The sequence below is a fragment of the Aulonocara stuartgranti genome (genome assembly GCF_965226115.1).
Source record: "Aulonocara stuartgranti genome assembly, chromosome: 20".
Lineage (NCBI taxonomy): Eukaryota > Metazoa > Chordata > Actinopteri > Cichliformes > Cichlidae > Aulonocara > Aulonocara stuartgranti.
In genome coordinates this window covers 30,580,737-30,599,497 of record NC_138956.1, presented here as the reverse complement: position 1 = coordinate 30,599,497, position 18,761 = coordinate 30,580,737, and the positions used below count along the sequence as shown (strand labels likewise).

The window sequence follows — 18,761 nt, the reverse complement described above, 5'->3', positions numbered from 1 at the left end:
GAATGGCCCCGCTGTTTGCATTCCTGGTGTGGGACATTTTAAGGCAGCACTGACAGCTCGGTGTAAAAATATATACAAAACAAGTACGGGCCGCACAGCTGGAAAATGTCATGTGGTTTAAAGCTGATGCCACTGTTTACTAAATCAACTTGAAATTCATTATCAGTGCCTGCGTTCTGCTGCCCTCATCTTCTGGTATTCCTCTCCAAGACAGCAAAAGAGCAGCGGGGTCAGCAGCTGTTAAAAGGGCTAAGGGTTGAGGGGGTGCTGCAGGCGTAACCCTCCACCAATCTTCCAGTGCTCTAACGGGACCAAAGCGCAACCACTTAAGAGCAATAAGTGCACCCGTACATTTTTTAAAGTCAACATGTGAAGCCATGTTAGTGTTTATTGCATTTTCTACCCCCCCCCCCCCGTGTGGAGCTTTTTGTTTACAATTCAATAACACAGTTAATGATTTTAATAATTGAAACTCATTAAAACAGTGAGTTCTGGTGAGCCACAGTGATAAAAACACTACGGTGCTTTCTACCATAACGAGGGTAATCAAAAGATTTGTCCAAAAACAAAAAAATCAATCATTGACTTTTTAACCTCTAACACACTGGTTCTCAACCTTTTGGGGGCCGGGGACCAGGGGGTTCTTGGAAACATTTCCCAGAACCACCTTTTAATCCTGCTAGTATTTAAATTACTACGTGGGAATTATTTTTAGCCTTTCTACGTCAGACACGTGGCATAATGTGTCACAACATATCAGAGCTTCTGCTGGCTCATATTTGAAATGAGTGGGAGTAAAGGGCACAAGATATTTGTTTGGATGGTGTAAATGTTCACATCTTTGTGTTCTTTATTATATAATGAAGGTCAATTAACTAATTCAAAGCAAATGATTATTTTAGTAACATCAACTGTGTTCTAATATTGGCCAAAACAGTCGAGATAAATTGATGAAACTGTGAAGTTTTGTGTAAGTTTGATCATTTTTAAATGCAGGTTTTCAGCATTAAAACTGAATGATTTGGGGTTAACACCAGAGATGTATCTACTGGGAAGGCAAAGACTGCTTCATGGCTACGAACCCAGACCCCACTTTGAGAATGAGAACCACTGCTCTAACAGCAACGTAACTGGAAATATAAAAGACAAACACACAATAAAGAAGCTCGATGCATCAGCTTTAGATTGGATGAAACACATCACTGAATTTCCATCAAGTAGGGCTGTCACAATAATGGATTTTCAATTAACAATTATTGTCAGACTGAATCAATATTATTGCAATATATACAGAGAGAAAAATAGCTACAATGTTAATCTATGGCAAATAACTTCAACTTAAAATAAGTGCAAAGACTACAAAAGGAGAGTCTGTAACCATCGCTGTGGAAATGGCACACAAAAAAACAATTATTATCACATGTGCATTATTGACACTCTATCAATATTACATTTTTAAATATCATGGTGAGCATAATCAAATACTAAAATATATTTTTTTAATCTCTGCAAAACTGTTCATCAAGTTTATTTTGGCATTAAGGCCAACAACATAAAAATAAATGACATAACTGACTTTAAAGAACACACACACACACACACACACACACACACACACACACACACACACACACACACACTGTCCTTTAGATGTTGTGTTTCTACTTCAAAAATGTCACACCTGGGGATGCACGGAGTCTACTTACAGCCTCATGCACTCTGCCATGCATTAAAGCCGCATCCAATCATGCTGATGACAAACTGGCTGCTGAAATGTTCTTGCAGCATCTGAGCCTCATGTAGAGCTATGACTGTAGGGTCAAATCATGTGATTTGCTGGAAGAGCCCCCCCACCCCACCCTCCCACCTCACAGGCCTGCCCCTGAGTGGCCTCTGCTAGGCTATGTTTCCAGGAAAGGGGCCTACTGGACAGGCTGTGAGGCCTAGGCAGGGAGACATTGGCTCATTGAGAAAAACAAAAACAGAGAGGGGCGGTGGGAAGACTCTCCCCTCTTACATAAGTCTGCCTCCATGACAGGGAGAGAGAGAGAGAGAGAGAAGGAAAAAAAAAAAAGTTCCCCGCCACAATGCAAAGAAAAACCTGTTCATCCGCCTCAGCTCAGCTCGCAAAGCCGAAGCACTTCAGCACTGGAATTCAAACAGTGAAACAAGCAGTGTTTGGCTCTCAGTTGCACAATAAGTTGCAACTCTTCTGACATACCACCACAGGCATGTGCAGCAGCAGCAGCAGCGAGTCTCAGCGCTCAGCAGTCATTTAGTCTCACACAGTAACGCTGCTTTTGGTGACTGCACATGGGCATGATGTAAGCCTGCATGTCCTTTAATGTGTTATGCTGTAAGCTGTGGTAGTGAAATGTTTACTGTAAATGAGAAGTCTCTCCTGAAGCCTGCAACACCTCCCTGTGGCTGAAAGAGAAACTGCAGTTTGAATTCAATTAGCTCAAAATACAAAAAATGTAACCAAACCAAAAAATGTTTGTTTACTGTATTTCTTGGATTGAAGCGGTCTTTAGCGTTTGTAAGTGAACTTCCAGAAAACTTTGTTTTTGCACACTTCTAGCGCCGTTTAAGAACAAAAATTGAGTCTGTTTATTAATAACTTACACGTTATTCTCCTGTTTAATTATATTAGTGCAATTTTAGCTGATTTTGTTACTTCATTTATTTTTATATTTCTTTTTTTCATCACGTCTTAACACCTCTCCGATAAATTCAGTTTCTTCAGACGTTTAAGGTCTAATTTTGTCATCTCAGTTGTTCACATTGGAAGTCTGCACTGTTGCTTTTCTGAGCATAACATCCTGGATCCTTCCTCAGCGGCTCTTCCTGACCTCTTTTTTTCTTTAGCGACTTCCTGCATTTGGGGAAGTTTCTCCTTATCTCTGCTGCATGTCAGAAGATTCCGTATGCTGCTGAGATTCTGAAGCTTCTTGAGCAAATGTGTGATAGTGAGCTGTAAAAATAAAATATGTCTGCTGAAATCCAGCACGTCACTGCCTTGTTGTTGAAAGGCATTTTTGAAGACATGAATTTGTCTTTAAAACTTTAAAACTCCCTCCTGAACATGAAACCACTGATTTTAAAAGCCTGGGTATCATTTGTAAATCTTCTTCACAGGGATTCAGTCTGTTTGGTTTCTTAAAAAAGTCCTGACATGTTTTCTGTCATATTAAGTCCTTCAAAAAATGATTATAAACATCAGACGTCTGTAAACCTGTCAATCTTTAAAATTCACCTAAGCTTTTCACAATCAGCATGTTACCTTTTAATAAAGTTACAGTGACAAATAAATTTGTTTCTTCATTACTAAAAAAAAAAAATCTGTACAGCACCAACCAAACGTCAAAGTTCATCTGAAAGTCAACAAACATCTCGTATAAATAACTTGGGACTAAATAAGACTTCATCTGGAGCTAAACACAGTCAGTCAGGTTGTCCACAGATGCACCTTTGACCCGAATGTCATGAGTCAAACTCAGGCTGCCGCTGGATCAGGATGGTCGTGTCGTTCCCTCTCCTGGTGCTCGGATCGAGCCAGGACACCCCCAGAGCGATCAGACATAACCACACCTGCAGCACAAAAAAAGACAGAATAAAAAAAAGAAAGAAAAAAAGCACACACACACAGGCCAAAAAAAAAAAAAAAAAAAGGTTTACAGAATGAATTTGTTCAAGTTATGCATCACTTGAGAAAGCATTCAGACCCGCCGGAGAGCCTTCAGGACATGTCTAAGACTGTCCTTGAGTGGACTAGCCAAAGACCAGATTTAAACCTCACAGAACATCTGCGGAGATGAAGACGGCAGTCCAGAGATGCTTTCCCATCCAGCCTTGAAAAGTTCAAGAGGATCTGCTGGAAAGAAAACTGCCCAAATCCAGGTGTCCAAATCCTGCAGACACTCTCGCAAAGAGATTTAAAGCTGCAGCTGCTTCTGCAAAGTCCTGGCTAAACAGTTCTGTTTATGTACTGCTCAGTGGAGCGGAGACTTTCTAACATTTAAAAAAATAAAATATTTTTATTTTGTTTATTATAGGCTTTAAAACTCGAAACAAAAGAAGTGTTAATAAAGTGAAGGGACCTGAATACTTCTCAAAGTGGCTGCATAACTTTAAATTAGAGAATGCAATGCAAAAGGAGCAAAATTACCCAAACATACAAGAGCGATACACACCGACAACTTAGTCAGACAATCACTTTTTAATGGTCTAAAAAGCTTAGTATGATAACTAACATCTTAAAATAATTTTTCGTGTTAAAAAAAACAGCAAACACTGACGGCCACGAGGCTAGAAGCAGTAAATTTGTGGTATTTCTGCCCCAAACTCCAAATCTCGTCAGCTGAAATCCTTGCATCCACCTGGTCATGCTGTAGCTCTGGCCTGTATCGGCACATCACTTTACAACACACCTCCACTCCAATTCTTTGATTTGACTTTCCTGACTTAAACAACCTCAAATCTGTTGTCATTGATCTTGCTCTGTTCTGTGCTGCTATCCCCACCGTGTATGCAAGAGGACAATATCTGGCATTTTTGTGCAATTTATTGACACAAAAATTAAAAATACGACACAGTGTTACAGGGTTAAGATGTGGTGATTGATTCATAGTGTTCATTTATACAAGAGGACATTACTAATTAAAGGCTATCGTAGCTGCCTTTGAGTGTTTCTTTTCCTATATTTTGTACAGTTGCTGATGGAAAAAAGTGAAAGATGGACCCAAAGAGCAATTCTCATGTATCTCGCTGATGATCAACATTTTGATTGGCTGGTTAGTTAACCAATTGAACTCAATTTAAACATGCCACTGTAATAACAATGCTTAACTGCAGAAATTGCATTGTGCCTTTATATGCGTGTCATCGATGGGCTCTGGCATGTAAAAAGTAAAAGGTCCATTAAACCCACAACCACACCTCCTCACTGACGTAAAAGTTTTGGTCCCTTTTTTGTTCAGAGTTGCTCCAAAATCACTCTGAAGCTGGAATTCCTTTTTAATAATTTTAGGCTAAGTTGGGAGCTCAGAGATAATTCTCTGAAGATTTGTGAAAACACGCTTTGACTATTAAATGCCCAAGAAGTTAATGTTCACTCAGTAAAACAAAGTTAAACCCTGCCAAGGACAGCTCCCATACAACCTGCTGTTACCTACCAAGTATCCAACAAACACCAGGTATGCTATGGACAGGAAAGCCGACAGCACGTACAGCCACACGCTGCCCAGCATGCTCACGTAGACTACGACGAAGTACATGTTGATGGCACACACGATCAAGATCACCACTCCGCCTCCTATCTTAAATACTCTGCAGAAAGATAAGAACGGGTGAAGTTTAAAGGGAGGCACGCTCCAATAAAAGTTCAGATGATGTGTTAGCGCTAAAAAGGCACATAAACAACACATCAGCTGATGAAAATAATAGATGTTATGGATTTTTGAAAAACCGATGCCCCAGTTGGGGGGGGGAAAAAAAAAGGTCGGGACAATGGTAAGGTTTTACTCTTGTTTCATCTCAGTTTGGAAACTAAGGAGACTTTCTGCTTTATATTTGAAAGCAAAATATTTTCAGATTCGTGCCTGGTATAAAATTTCAGCTGCTCAGCACTTCCTTTGTACTACAAGAAAAGGCTTTTGTGTTTCTGTTCAAGGAGTGAAACTATGGAAGAAACTGAATATGGAATTAAAGCAATGTCCAAACATAAAACTGTTCAAAAAGAGTTATAAAAATATGATCTTCTCGATCTATAAAGAAAAGGAAAATATTTAAATTAAGTGAATGTCTCTATTTAAAAACAAACAAACAAAAAATTCATGATGTGATATTATAGTATATAGTATATCAGAAATCTGTTCACTATTTTTATTACAAATTATATCAGTAAGGAAGCTGACTAAATATTCACTGATAATTTATGGGACAGGGGTGGGATTAAATAAGTGTATACTTCTTCCCACTCCCTTTCAACATGTAAATTAATCAGAATGTTTTTTTGTATGTAATTTGTATAGTATATATATTTTTTCTCTCATTTCTTTTCTAAATGTACTTGTATATTGTTCACATGTTGAAATAAATTACCAATCAATCAATCAATCAAAACTGTCCATTGCCATGCGTTCACATGCGTTGTTATGGGTTAACTGTTCGTTGCCATGGGTTATCTGTCCGTTGCCATGCGTTTACATGCGTTGTTATGGGTTAACTGTCCGTTGCCATGCGTTTACATGCGTTGTTATGGGTTAACTGTCCGTTGCCATGCGTTTACATGCGTTGTTATGGGTTAACTGTCCGTTGCCATGGGTAACCGGTCCGTTGCCATGGTAACCGGTCCATTGCCATGGTAACCGGTCCGTTGCCATGGTAACCGGTCCGTTGCCATGGGTTACCTGTCCGTTGCCATGGGTTAACTGTCCGTTGCCATGCGTTAACTGTCCGTTGCCATGCGTTTACATGCGTTGTTATGGGTTAACTGTCCGTTGCCATGGGTAACCGGTCCGTTGCCATGGTAACCGGTCCGTGGCCATGGTAACCGGTCCGTTGCCATGGGTTACCGGTCCGTTGCCATGGGTTAACTGTCCGTTGCCATGCGTTAACTGTCCGTTGCCATGCGTTTACATGCGTTGTTATGGGTTAACTGTCCGTTGCCATGCGTTTACATGCGTTGTTATGGGTTAACTGTCCGTTGCCATGCGTTTACATGCGTTGTTATGGGTTAACTGTCCGTTGCCATGGGTTACCGGTCCGTTGCCATGGTAACCGTCCGTTGCCATGGGTTACCGGTCCGTTGCCATGGTAACCGGTCCGTTGCCATGGGTTACCGGTCCGTTGCCATGGTAACCGGTCTGTTGCCATAGTAACCGGTCCGTTGCCATGGGTTACCTGACCGTTGCCATGCGTTAACTGTCCGTTGCCATGCGTTTACATGTGTTGTTATGGGTTAACTGTCCGTTGCCATGGGTTACCGGTCCGTTGCCATGGTAACCGTCCGTTGCCATGGGTTACCGGTCCGTTGCCATGGTAACCGGTCTGTTGCCATGGTAACCGGTCCGTTGCCATGGGTTACCTGACCGTTGCCATGCGTTAACTGTCCGTTGCCATGCGTTTACCGGTCCGTTGCCATGGTAACCGGTCCGTTGCCATGGGTTACCGGTCCGTTGCCATGGTAACCGGTCCGTTGCCATGGTAACCGTCCGTTGCCATGGGTTACCGGTCCGTTGCCATGGTAACCGGTCCGTTGCCATGGTAACCGGTCTGTTGCCATGGTAACCGGTCCGTTGCCATGGGTTACCTGACCGTTGCCATGCGTTAACTGTCCGTTGCCATGCGTTTACATGTGTTGTTATGGGTTAACTGTCCGTTGCCATGGGTTACCGGTCCGTTGCCATGGTAACCGGTCCGTTGCCATGGGTTACCGGTCCGTTGCCATGGTAACCGGTCCGTTGCCATGGGTTACCGGTCCGTTGCCATGGTAACCGGTCCGTTGCCATGGGTTACCTGACCGTTGCCATGGGTTAACTGTCCGTTGCCATTCGTTAACTGTCCGTTGCCATGCGTTTACATGCATTGTTATGGGTTAACTGTCCGTTGCCATGGGTTAACTGTCCGTTGCCATGCGTTAACTGTCCGTTGCCATGGGTTATCTGTCCGTTGCCATGCGTTAACATGCGTTGTTATGGGTTAACTGTCCGTTGCCATGGGTTATCTGTCCGTTGCCATGCGTTTACATGCGTTGTTATGGGTTAACTGTCCGTTGCCATGCGTTTACATGCGTTGTTATGGGTTAACTGTCCGTTGCCATGCGTTTACATGAGTTGTTATGGGTTAACTGTCCGTTGCCATGCGTTTACATGAGTTGTTATGGGTTAACTGTCCGTTGCCATGCGTTTACATGCGTTGTTATGGGTTAACTGTCCGTTGCCATGGGTTACCGGTCCGTTGCCATGGTAACCGGTCCGTTGCCATGGGTTACCGGTCCGTTGCCATGGTAACCGGTCCGTTGCCATGGGTTACCTGACCGTTGCCATGGGTTAACTGTCCGTTGCCATGGGTTAACTGTCCGTTGCCATGCGTTAACTGTCCGTTGCCATGGGTTAACTGTCCGTTGCCATGCGTTAACTGTCCGTTGCCATGCGTTTACATGCATTGTTATGGGTTAACTGTCCGTTGCCATGGGTTAACTGTCCGTTGCCATGCGTTAACTGTCCGTTGCCATGGGTTTACATGCGTTGTTATGGGTTAACTGTCCGTTGCCATGGGTTAACTGTCCGTTGCCATGGGTTAACTGTCCGTTGCCATGGGTTTACATGCGTTGTTATGGGTTAACTGTCCGTTGCCATGCGTTTACATGCGTTGTTATGGGTTAACTGTCCGTTGCCATGGTAACCGGTCCGTTGCCATGGTAACCGGTCCGTTGCCATGGGTTACCTGACCGTTGCCATGGGTTAACTGTCCGTTGCCATGCGTTAACTGTCCGTTGCCATGCGTTTACATGCATTGTTATGGGTTAACTGTCCGTTGCCATGGGTTAACTGTCCGTTGCCATGCGTTAACTGTCCGTTGCCATGGGTTTACATGCGTTGTTATGGGTTAACTGTCCGTTGCCATGGGTTATCTGTCCGTTGCCATGCGTTAACATGCGTTGTTATGGGTTAACTGTCCGTTGCCATGGGTTATCTGTCCGTTGCCATGCGTTTACATGCGTTGTTATGGGTTAACTGTCCGTTGCCATGCGTTTACATGAGTTGTTATGGGTTAACTGTCCGTTGCCATGCGTTTACATGCGTTGTTATGGGTTAACTGTCCGTTGCCATGGGTTACCGGTCCGTTGCCATGGTAACCGGTCCGTTGCCATGGGTTACCGGTCCGTTGCCATGGTAACCGGTCCGTTGCCATGGTAACCGGTCCGTTGCCATGGGTTACCTGACCGTTGCCATGGGTTAACTGTCCGTTGCCATGCGTTAACTGTCCGTTGCCATGCGTTTACATGCATTGTTATGGGTTAACTGTCCGTTGCCATGGGTTAACTGTCCGTTGCCATGCGTTAACTGTCCGTTGCCATGGGTTTACATGCGTTGTTATGGGTTAACTGTCCGTTGCCATGGGTTAACTGTCCGTTGCCATGGGTTAACTGTCCGTTGCCATGGGTTTACATGCGTTGTTATGGGTTAACTGTCCGTTGCCATGGGTTATCTGTCCGTTGCCATGCGTTAACATGCGTTGTTATGGGTTAACTGTCCGTTGCCATGGGTTATCTGTCCGTTGCCATGGGTTATCTGTCCGTTGCCATGCGTTTACATGCGTTGTTATGGGTTAACTGTCCGTTGCCATGCGTTTACATGCGTTGTTATGGGTTAACTGTCCGTTGCCATGGGTTACCGGTCCGTTGCCATGGTAACCGGTCCGTTGCCATGGGTTACCGGTCCGTTGCCATGGTAACCGGTCCGTTGCCATGGGTTACCTGACCGTTGCCATGGGTTAACTGTCCGTTGCCATGTTAACTGTCCGTTGCCATGTTAACTGTCCGTTGCCATGCGTTTACATGCATTGTTATGGGTTAACTGTCCGTTGCCATGGGTTAACTGTCCGTTGCCATGCGTTAACTGTCCGTTGCCATGGGTTTACATGCGTTGTTATGGGTTAACTGTCCGTTGCCATGGGTTATCTGTCCGTTGCCATGCGTTAACATGCGTTGTTATGGGTTAACTGTCCGTTGCCATGGGTTATCTGTCCGTTGCCATGCGTTTACATGCGTTGTTATGGGTTAACTGTCCATTGCCATGCGTTTACATGCGTTGTTATGGGTTAACTGTCCGTTGCCATGCGTTTACATGCGTTGTTATGGGTTAACTGTCCGTTGCCATGGGTTACCGGTCCGTTGCCATGGTAACCGGTCCGTTGCCATGGGTTACCGGTCCGTTGCCATGGTAACCGGTCTGTTGCCATGGTAACCGGTCCGTTGCCATGGGTTACCTGACCGTTGCCATGCGTTAACTGTCCGTTGCCATGCGTTTACATGCGTTGTTATGGGTTAACTGTCCGTTGCCATGCGTTTACATGCGTTGTTATGGGTTAACTGTCCGTTGCCATGAGTTACCGGTCCGTTGCCTTTGTTATATTTGTTATGTCCTCGTGCTTGGCATGTGTGGAACCGTGCAGAACATGGTTTGGCAAAGACTTGCTAAAGTCTGCAGGGCAGCTTATGTTGCTCCAAAACCCACGCACATCATTAAGCACTGATGGTGCCTTTAAAGATATGCAAATTATCCATGCACAGATACCAACTTTGACATAGGATGGTCAGGCTCTCCACTTGGCCACAGTGCCTCTTAAATGAGCCCTGAACAGGCGTTTCTTGATGGCGTTTAGATCTGTCTGCATGGTGGATATTTAACTTTATATTTGTGGATGCACCACTGAGGGTTTCCCAAGTGTTCCTGAGCCCATGCAGAGATTTTAACTGCAGCATCGCAGCTCTTTTAAACTTTTGCCTTGTATACAGAGATTTCTCTGAGATGATGAATTCCTCTATTTCTTTTCAATTTGATGTTGAAGAAAATTATTTCCAAATTATTAAACAAATTGCCCTTGTAATCTCTCACAGTGTTGAACCCCTTCTCATTTTTGCTTCTAAAGTCCTCCTCTCTGGGGTACTCTCTGTGTAATTTTATACTTATGTTACTAATTAACTGCATTTGCTCTCAGATGATGCGTCACGTTTTTTTACTCATTTTTTCCAGTCTTTTGTTGCTCCCATTTAAGGGTGTTGCTGGTATCAAATTCAAAAGAAGCTTTTATTTAAAAAAAACAAACAAACAAAAACCCCACAATTTTTCAGTGTCATCACTTTGCATTTAAATATATATTTAAATATATATACGCATTTATAATATGATTTGTATTTTGCTTTGTTTAAAGAACAGGGTTATAATAAAAACAAGCAGGTTTGATTTGATTTACTTACAGTCCATTGGCAAACTCGTTCATGAGAGATGGCAAACTGGTAAACGTGAGGATGGGAATGAGGGCGAATGGCAGCTGGGAGAGAAGAAGAAGAAGATGATGTGTTACACTAAATGATCACACCAACTGTTAACCTCTTCGTCCACTGGGAGGTGCAGAGGGAAGTCTTTTGGCACATGTGGAGTGATTTTGTAATTTTTTTTCTTTTTAGCTACCTCTATGTCTGCTTGTACTTGTAGTAAAGTTTAGGTAGAATACTCAGGTAATGAAATGAGGAAGTTCAAATCAGTGAAAAAAGGGTACATTTTACTATTCTGATACTTATTTAGCTGCTTTCCTGTTTTTATGGGCACTTGAAGTGTTGGAGTTCACTGGCAGATGTTTTCCTTTGTTTGTCCCTCTGTGTTGTCTGGCAGGCTCCTTGTTGGCAGAGCTAATCAATGAAACTGGCAGCATTTAAGTCTCAGTCTTTGCACTCAGTCCATTCACATAGCACCGTGTTATTTACTTGATTGGCTTTGGCCTGGTTATTTTAGGCTTCACACTACACATTACCATACACCAAACACTGGAGCATGTGAAAAAACAAACACATCTCAAATGTATTGTGTTGAAGTGATATCTACTGAAGATGAATTAGAGCTGGTCTTTGATGTAATACCAGTCTGTATCACAAGATGGTGCTGCAAATGAATGTAATCTTGATGTACTTTTTAAATAATTGTGTATTTTGAGATTTTACAAAGATCTTCTTATTTATTTATTTCTGCTGCAGGGGCTGACACAGAGATATACAACTAAATTTAGAATTATATCAATGAACTCAACCCCATGCATGTCTTTGGACTGTGTGAGGACGCTGTAATACCTGGAGAAAGCAAGTAAACTCGACACAGTGAGGCCGCTTCCAAGGAGACAGTTATGTTAGCTTTAGGAAAGGAACTTGTGGTTTTAAGCAGGTGTGGTTTACACGGGGGTGACTCTCCTACAACGCTTCGCATGCACAGGAGGAACAACAAGGTGTCCCTGGCTTTATATGAGTGACTTCAAAGAGGAGTGAGGCATCTAAAAAACATTTCCCGCTAAACTGCTGCCCCCTGGTGGTGAAAGGTTTACATAAATTCTGGAGATATTACTAGTTATCAACTATTTGTTAGTTAACAGCAAATAACTAACTAAAGCTGTAATAATCATACTGAATGTAGTATTACTACATTCAAATACTACATACACTAAGTATTACTGTTAACATTTTTAGAAACCCTACTTATTTAAAAGGTTTTTCATTATTTTGTGCAATGCAGAGCAAAACTGTTGATTTTAGTGGTCTTAAATGGCTCGACTGGATTTATTTAACTTTACACAGTATCATTACATTCAGCTTTATGAGGTTGTAAATGTTTTTGGTTAAAAAACAACAACAGTTTTTTAAGCAATGCTTAAAAAAATCTAGAAATTCTCTTGTTAAGTTTGGAAGTTTGAGCACTGGAAATCAATAATTCAGACTACAGCTCACATCAGACCACTGATGATTCCTTTATGATAGAAATGCTGCAAAGAATCCAAGACTTCAGAAGACCAAGAAGAAGAAGAAAACTTGGAGGAACAAATATTAGACATCTGGATGAATCCAGATGTGAGCTCTGTGTCTTTGTGAGGCACAGTCAAGGTGAACGGATGTTATCTGCATGTGTGGTTCCCACTGTGAAGCATGAGACACGGTTGGTGATTTATTGAGAATTCAAGGCAACACTTGAACAGCATGGCTACCACAACATCCCACAGCGAAACGCCATCCCATGTGGTTCATGCTCAGTGGGGCCATAATTTGTTTTTCCAGCAGCACCGTAAGAGCTGCTTGACCAAGAAATAGAGTGATGGAGTGACCTGACCTCTGCAGCAATCTGACCAAAACCCAGCTGAGTTTGTTTGACAGCCAACAAATATTTCCATATCAATAACTATGGCATGGTTTTGATGTGTTCAGTGTTGATGTCTCTAAGGAATAAGTGTCCAAACTTATCTTTTCAAAGGGATGTGGTGTTTGTTTGATTCTAGGTGCTTGTAAAGTTGAGGGAAACTGAGGAGTAAATTAAAGTCCCCCAAAAAGGATTGATCCCACATTTCCCAGATGCAGCTCGTGTTTTTCCATTAAAACCTCCATGCCCACTGCCTTTATAATCCACATATGTTTTTGGGGGAAGTTTTCATAACATGAGGAACAAAAACCTGAAGACTTCCTCAGGGTTTTTTCTCAGGGCGAGGTGTTAGCTAAAAACCAGAGTTACAGAGTGGTGTAACTCTGGTTTTTAGCTAACACCTCGCCCTGAGAAAAAACCCTGAGGAAGTCTTCAGGTTTTTGTTCCTCATGTTATGAAAACTTCCCCCAAAAACATATTAGTAGACATGTTATTACAGATCAAATGAGACATGATGAAGGTAGTTATACACAATGTCGTACGATGTACGCACAAGCAAACATTTTCCCTTCCTAGTTATGGAAAGAGTGAAAATGCTTCTTTACACCTGTTTGCAGGACACCTGCTGTTATAATGATAGACTACAATGATGCATAGCTGCAGTGTTTGTAGCTGCTGCAGTCAACACCTTCAAGAAACCTCATGTATAAATTAATCTGCAGTGATGCACAGTGATTTCAATTGAGGAGGCTTAATGCCTTTAAGCTCTTTTATGTTCATTTATCAGTTTTAAGATGTAGTTCTACACATGACCAATCCCACTATGCAGACAGTGGTACAGCTGAATTTTTCCCCTGTAATTTTTGTCTTGCTTAGCTTATCTGAGCATGCATCTGTCCTAATGCACGCTCACTCATCCAGGTAAGGAAATCCCAGAAAGCCGATCCATCTGGATGGAGCAATTTCAGTGGGAGTGATAAAATGTTTCTCCCACTGAAAACGTCCAGATGATATATTGCTGTTTTTAAGCAATAAAGATTAATGATCATATTTAACTGTTTTCACACACTGAGCAGCACAAACCACGATGAGTAAACCTGACTTATAATGGTGATTAACACCTGCAACATTTTCACTGCTGTTTTTGAATTTATCAGCGAGAGAATAACAATAACCGCCTCAGTATAAGGAATAATAATCATAGCATCAATATAATATATTAGGACTTTCGGGACAGGCACTGTGATTAACACGTATGCACCACACTAGAGAAGCATACATGTGGGCAATGACACTGGGCCCTTACATAAGTTACATCCTAGGCTCTACAAAGATTCTCCACAGAATTAGGCATAAACTGTTTCAGACAGGTTTTTTGTCTTGGATCAGTATGAAATATCTGGGAGCGAATATCACAAACATGGTCAACTCAGGAATACAGAAACTCGTCCATCTACCGCTCAAACCTTTTGTTTGTGTGGTGCAGCCAATCAGAAGAAGTCAGCTTAAAGGGAGAGATGCTTAAGCTGCTTAAAGCTACTGTAGTAGCCTCTGGGGATAATTATACAGAGCTGAAATAGAACAGAATGGGTTCCTTTAAAGAAAATAAAGTAGTTATTATGTATCAAAGTAATATCCACATGAATGCCTGGACCTAAGGTTTGCCTGCTTTCCTTGGGGACTGTGAATCAGTGTATATTAAGTATGCAGGAACATTAATTACACACAAATTAAGTAACAAAGATGCTTTGCAACTCATTCGTGCTGTGTATTCAATATTTCTGAAGCAACTGGACCCAGTCTGGCAACATTTTATTCACTACAGACAATAAATTCTTTCATACTGCAGGATTACATCTGAAGCAACTGGGTCAACCCTGTTTCTTTTTTCCAACGAGGCATTCTTATTGCCACTTAGACAGTCTTATCTTATCATTTAACGATAAGAGTACAGCCTGTTTTGATTTTACCAACCTAGAACTTGATCCAAAACCTGAAAACCAGTCCTGCTTGCTTGTGCATTTAAGTTATGTTAATGACCTTAATGCACTTAATAAGAACAGCACTACAAAGATAAATAAGCCTAAAAGAATAGTGGTGCTGTTGGCGGATGGTTGAATGAAGCTGAACTGGTTTTAACCTCTGTCTGACCTGCATGCTCTGCAGCACGTTCAGGAAGTCATTCATGCCTGTCAGGTGCTGCACGTCCTGGAAGATGGCCACGAGCAGGGTGGGCATGATGGCAAGCGTGCGGGTCAGCAACACCCGAGCGAAACGTGACCAGCGCAAGTTTAAGAAGCCCTGAGGGAAGAAGAACAAATGAGTCGGTGACATTTACAAGAAAACGGGGCTTGTTTACAAAAGATTTAGTGAAGCAAACCGACTGCAGCTGTACGTGATTATAAGTAAATAAGTAAATTACACGCAGGAGCTTTTGAACAGGCCAAATAAAGGGCTCAAGTAAAGAAAGAATGGGAGAACATATCTGCGTTAAAGGGAAAGAGTTAGTGCTGACATTTCCACTGTTTGAGCTTTACATGTGGTTTTTGTTCACATCTGGTTCTTCCTTTCTCACTGACCTCCATGACAAACTGGCCGGAGTATGTTCCAGTCATGGTGGAGCTCTGACCAGCTGCAAGGATCCCCACGGCCCATATGTAGAGAGCAGCTGGGCCAAAGAAACAGCCGAGCACCACTCCCTGTTACAGACACGCAAACACAGATGACAGTGGATAAAAAACAGAAAACATGCTCTGCAAAACCAGCGCAGGCCCACTTTGCTGCCACTAAAACCAGAGAGGGAGTTAAGAATAAATGCATGTTAATGTCATTGTCACCATTTCCTGCAGGGCTTGAATCCAGATGATCTCAGAAATATTATATAAAACACAATCCTGTCATTATGTGCTGCAAATTTGACCTGTTTATGTGCTTTTAAGTTTTACTGAATAAACTACACGGAGGCTACAAACACCCCGAGTTCTGTTCGCAAGCAGGGGCGTCAAACACACCACTTTTTTTAAAATAGTGAAAAAAAAAACAACAATTTCTGTGAATTCACGGATAACTTCTGCTTTTAATTACAGCGTAGGAATCCTTTATTCCCTACAGTGTAGCCCAATGAGCTGTACTGATGGGTGTCTTTGATTTATTACAGGAATATTTCATAACAGTGTGGAAAACGACATAATATACGGCAATAGAATGTGATGGACAGACCTTAGCTGGATAATCAGCAAATAAAACGAGTGATTGGTTGGATAGATAATCTGATGTAGCAACACATGCATGAATGAGCCTTTAAATTTAAAAATAAGAAATGACCCCGAGCTTTTCTATTTGTTTTCTGGGCCGTAGCTGGAGATCAGTGATGATCCCCAGCAAGCGCTCTGAGTCAATTTGACGCAGAAGCTGATGATAGCTCTTTGTGCAATTTAAAGCTCTGTGGTGAAATCACACATGCATATGCAAGTATAAGTATGCTCAGACCAAATGTGTCCACACAGTTTCTGAAAAAAAGCCACAAATATTTTCCCTTAAGTTCGTTCACTCCTTTTCTTGTAATTCCACTACATACGGTCACTTCATTAGATACAGTTCAACTGCTTATTAAGGCAAAGCTCTAATGAGTTAATTAAATGTTAGCAGATCAATACATTCAGGAACGGTAAAGAGAACTTGCTGCTAAACACGTTGTGATTTAAATAATTAACAACCATCTCTAGTGTTTACAGAAAGTGGCCCGAAAAAGAGAAAAATATCTAGGGAGCAGCTGTTCTCGGGGGAAAAAATCCAACCAAAGCATGCAGAAGAGCATCTCTGAATGCAAAAGACCACACCAGTGCCACTCCTGTCTGCTAAGAGCAGGCAACAGGCTCCAATACACAGAGGCTCAGCAAAACTGGGCAATAGGAGAAAAGTGTTCTTTATTTTTGCTGCAACATTCGGATGGTAGATGTCAATTGAATAGATGAGGTTAAACGGACGATTTGCATCAACTGTGTAACACTATCATGTGAATATGGGCCAAAATCTTAAATTGCGTTCCAGCAGCTTTTTTAATTGATGCCAGCTCTGAAGGAAAAAACAAAGTTCGCATTTTGTGTGGATCAAAGCTTGCAGACACGTGTTTGCCTCTAAATGTGTCACCTGGTCTGAATTTGCATCAATTCACATCTTTGCACAGACTTCGATTTTAGCTGTTGTTCATCACTGATCTCAACGGGAATTGCAAGAAGCATAAAAAAAATAGCATTTCAGACATGCACAAGGAGATGACCTTAAAAATCTTTAAATTAGGTCAAGTTTTGGTATACAGTGGTCCTTCGCTATAACGCGGTTCACCTTTCGTGGTCTCGCTGTTTTGTAGATCTTTTTTATGCAATTTTGCATGTTTTTTTTTTTTGTTTTTTTTTTAAACAGCACATTGTGTTCTGTATTCTGATTGGCTGTAGACCATTTCCTTCTGGATTAATAAAGTATTTCTGATTCACCTCAATGACTGTCAATGGTCCTATCCGCTAACATGGAGGAGGCGGGGTTTATGACCTATACTGCAGCCAGACACCAGGGGGCGATAGAGACGTTTTGGCTTCATTCTTGGGGAGCTGTCGCGTCGTCCATGTTTTATACAGTCATTGGTTCACCTTGTCAAATTTACCTAAATCTTCGATCACTACCAATGTGACTCTGAAGTGAGGTACTGTATGTTTGTAAGTTTTCTCCAACAAACAAAAATTTCGATGAAATGTTTTGCACCATCAAAGGCAACCGCGGGTGACTTTCGTTTCGTTCTATAATACTGGACTTATTTTTCTACGAAGGTTTGAACTTTTAGAGTGTTTAAACCAGAGAAAAGTGTGGAAATGTTCGAGCCTGTCGGAGAAAAGTGTATAAAGTGTGTAGTGAGTGGCTTTACAGCCTTAAAACAGCTATAATAACTGTAAAAAAAAATCAGGTTAGCCACTTCGCGGATTTCACACAGATTATTTTTAGAACGTAACTACCACTATAAACGAGGGACCACTGTAGTTTGAGTCTTATTACTTTATAATCGCACTCAATTTAAACATGTGGTATGAGCAAATATGCTGAGAGGCGTGCATTCAACAGTATCTTTACCTGTTTATTTGTAAACATATTTGTTTTGTTATACATTTAAATGGTCACAGACTTTTCTTATCATGTTTCAAAAAAAAGCGCCCCTCCAACAGCCAAACCCATCTGTTCTCTGATTGGATTGTTACATTTGTGATTGACATGACATTGACCAATCAGATGAAAGGAAGAAAAAATTCGTACTTGTAACTTGCAGGGGTCCACACACAAATCTTTTTTACACACACAAATTCTTTTTACACATACAAAAGTGATTTACAAGTACAAAATATTTATGACCACATTTTGAGCCCATACATAAAAGCTTACCCCTTTGTAGATGTCCACCTTGAGAGTTTCATTATTCAGAGGGAACAGGTCTAAATGCGGACTGCCTGTTTGATTACAGACATTGAACTGAAAAAAGAAAACGGGGGGAGGGAGGAAAGCAAAACAGACTGCTGAATTTCCATCTCGACTCTGAACTTTTATTAGATCATAAAGCAGCTGCAGAGATACTTACCACCTCTTCATTTGTGCGCTGATAGAAAGCCTCAGCAAAGACGGCCACCACAAACACATTGATGAGGAAAGAGACAAACAGTGCGACGGTCGACTCGATGAAGAAGTATTTGTTGGCCTCTTTTACCTCTTTTTTGTTTGACCGATCTACTTCTCGAGACTGAGAGAGAAGATTTAGAAACTCACTGACGATGCCAATGCAGGTTTCACACAGCTGATTAAGCAGGGATTTCATTACTG

At 41.8% G+C, this 18,761-nt stretch overlaps 1 protein-coding gene across 3 annotated transcripts in view; it reads right to left on the bottom strand.

The window, feature by feature from the left end:
• Nucleotides 1–2,048: 2,048 nt before the first annotated feature.
• LOC309696637 (natural resistance-associated macrophage protein 2-like) overlaps nt 2,049–18,761 on the bottom strand; it is a 32,159-nt gene continuing 15,446 nt past the window's right edge. For all 3 annotated transcript variants that reach the window (XM_082517937.1, XM_082517938.1, XM_082517939.1), the window contains 7 exons: nt 18,523–18,681; nt 18,330–18,416; nt 15,482–15,601; nt 15,054–15,203; nt 10,985–11,058; nt 5,175–5,328; nt 2,049–3,591 (listed from right to left, as the gene is read on the bottom strand). In XM_082517937.1, coding sequence (XP_082374063.1) covers nt 3,484–3,591; nt 5,175–5,328; nt 10,985–11,058; nt 15,054–15,203; nt 15,482–15,601; nt 18,330–18,416; nt 18,523–18,681 — 852 coding nt within the window. In that variant the 3' untranslated portion in view covers nt 2,049–3,483. The remainder of the gene's footprint in view (nt 3,592–5,174; nt 5,329–10,984; nt 11,059–15,053; nt 15,204–15,481; nt 15,602–18,329; nt 18,417–18,522; nt 18,682–18,761) is intronic.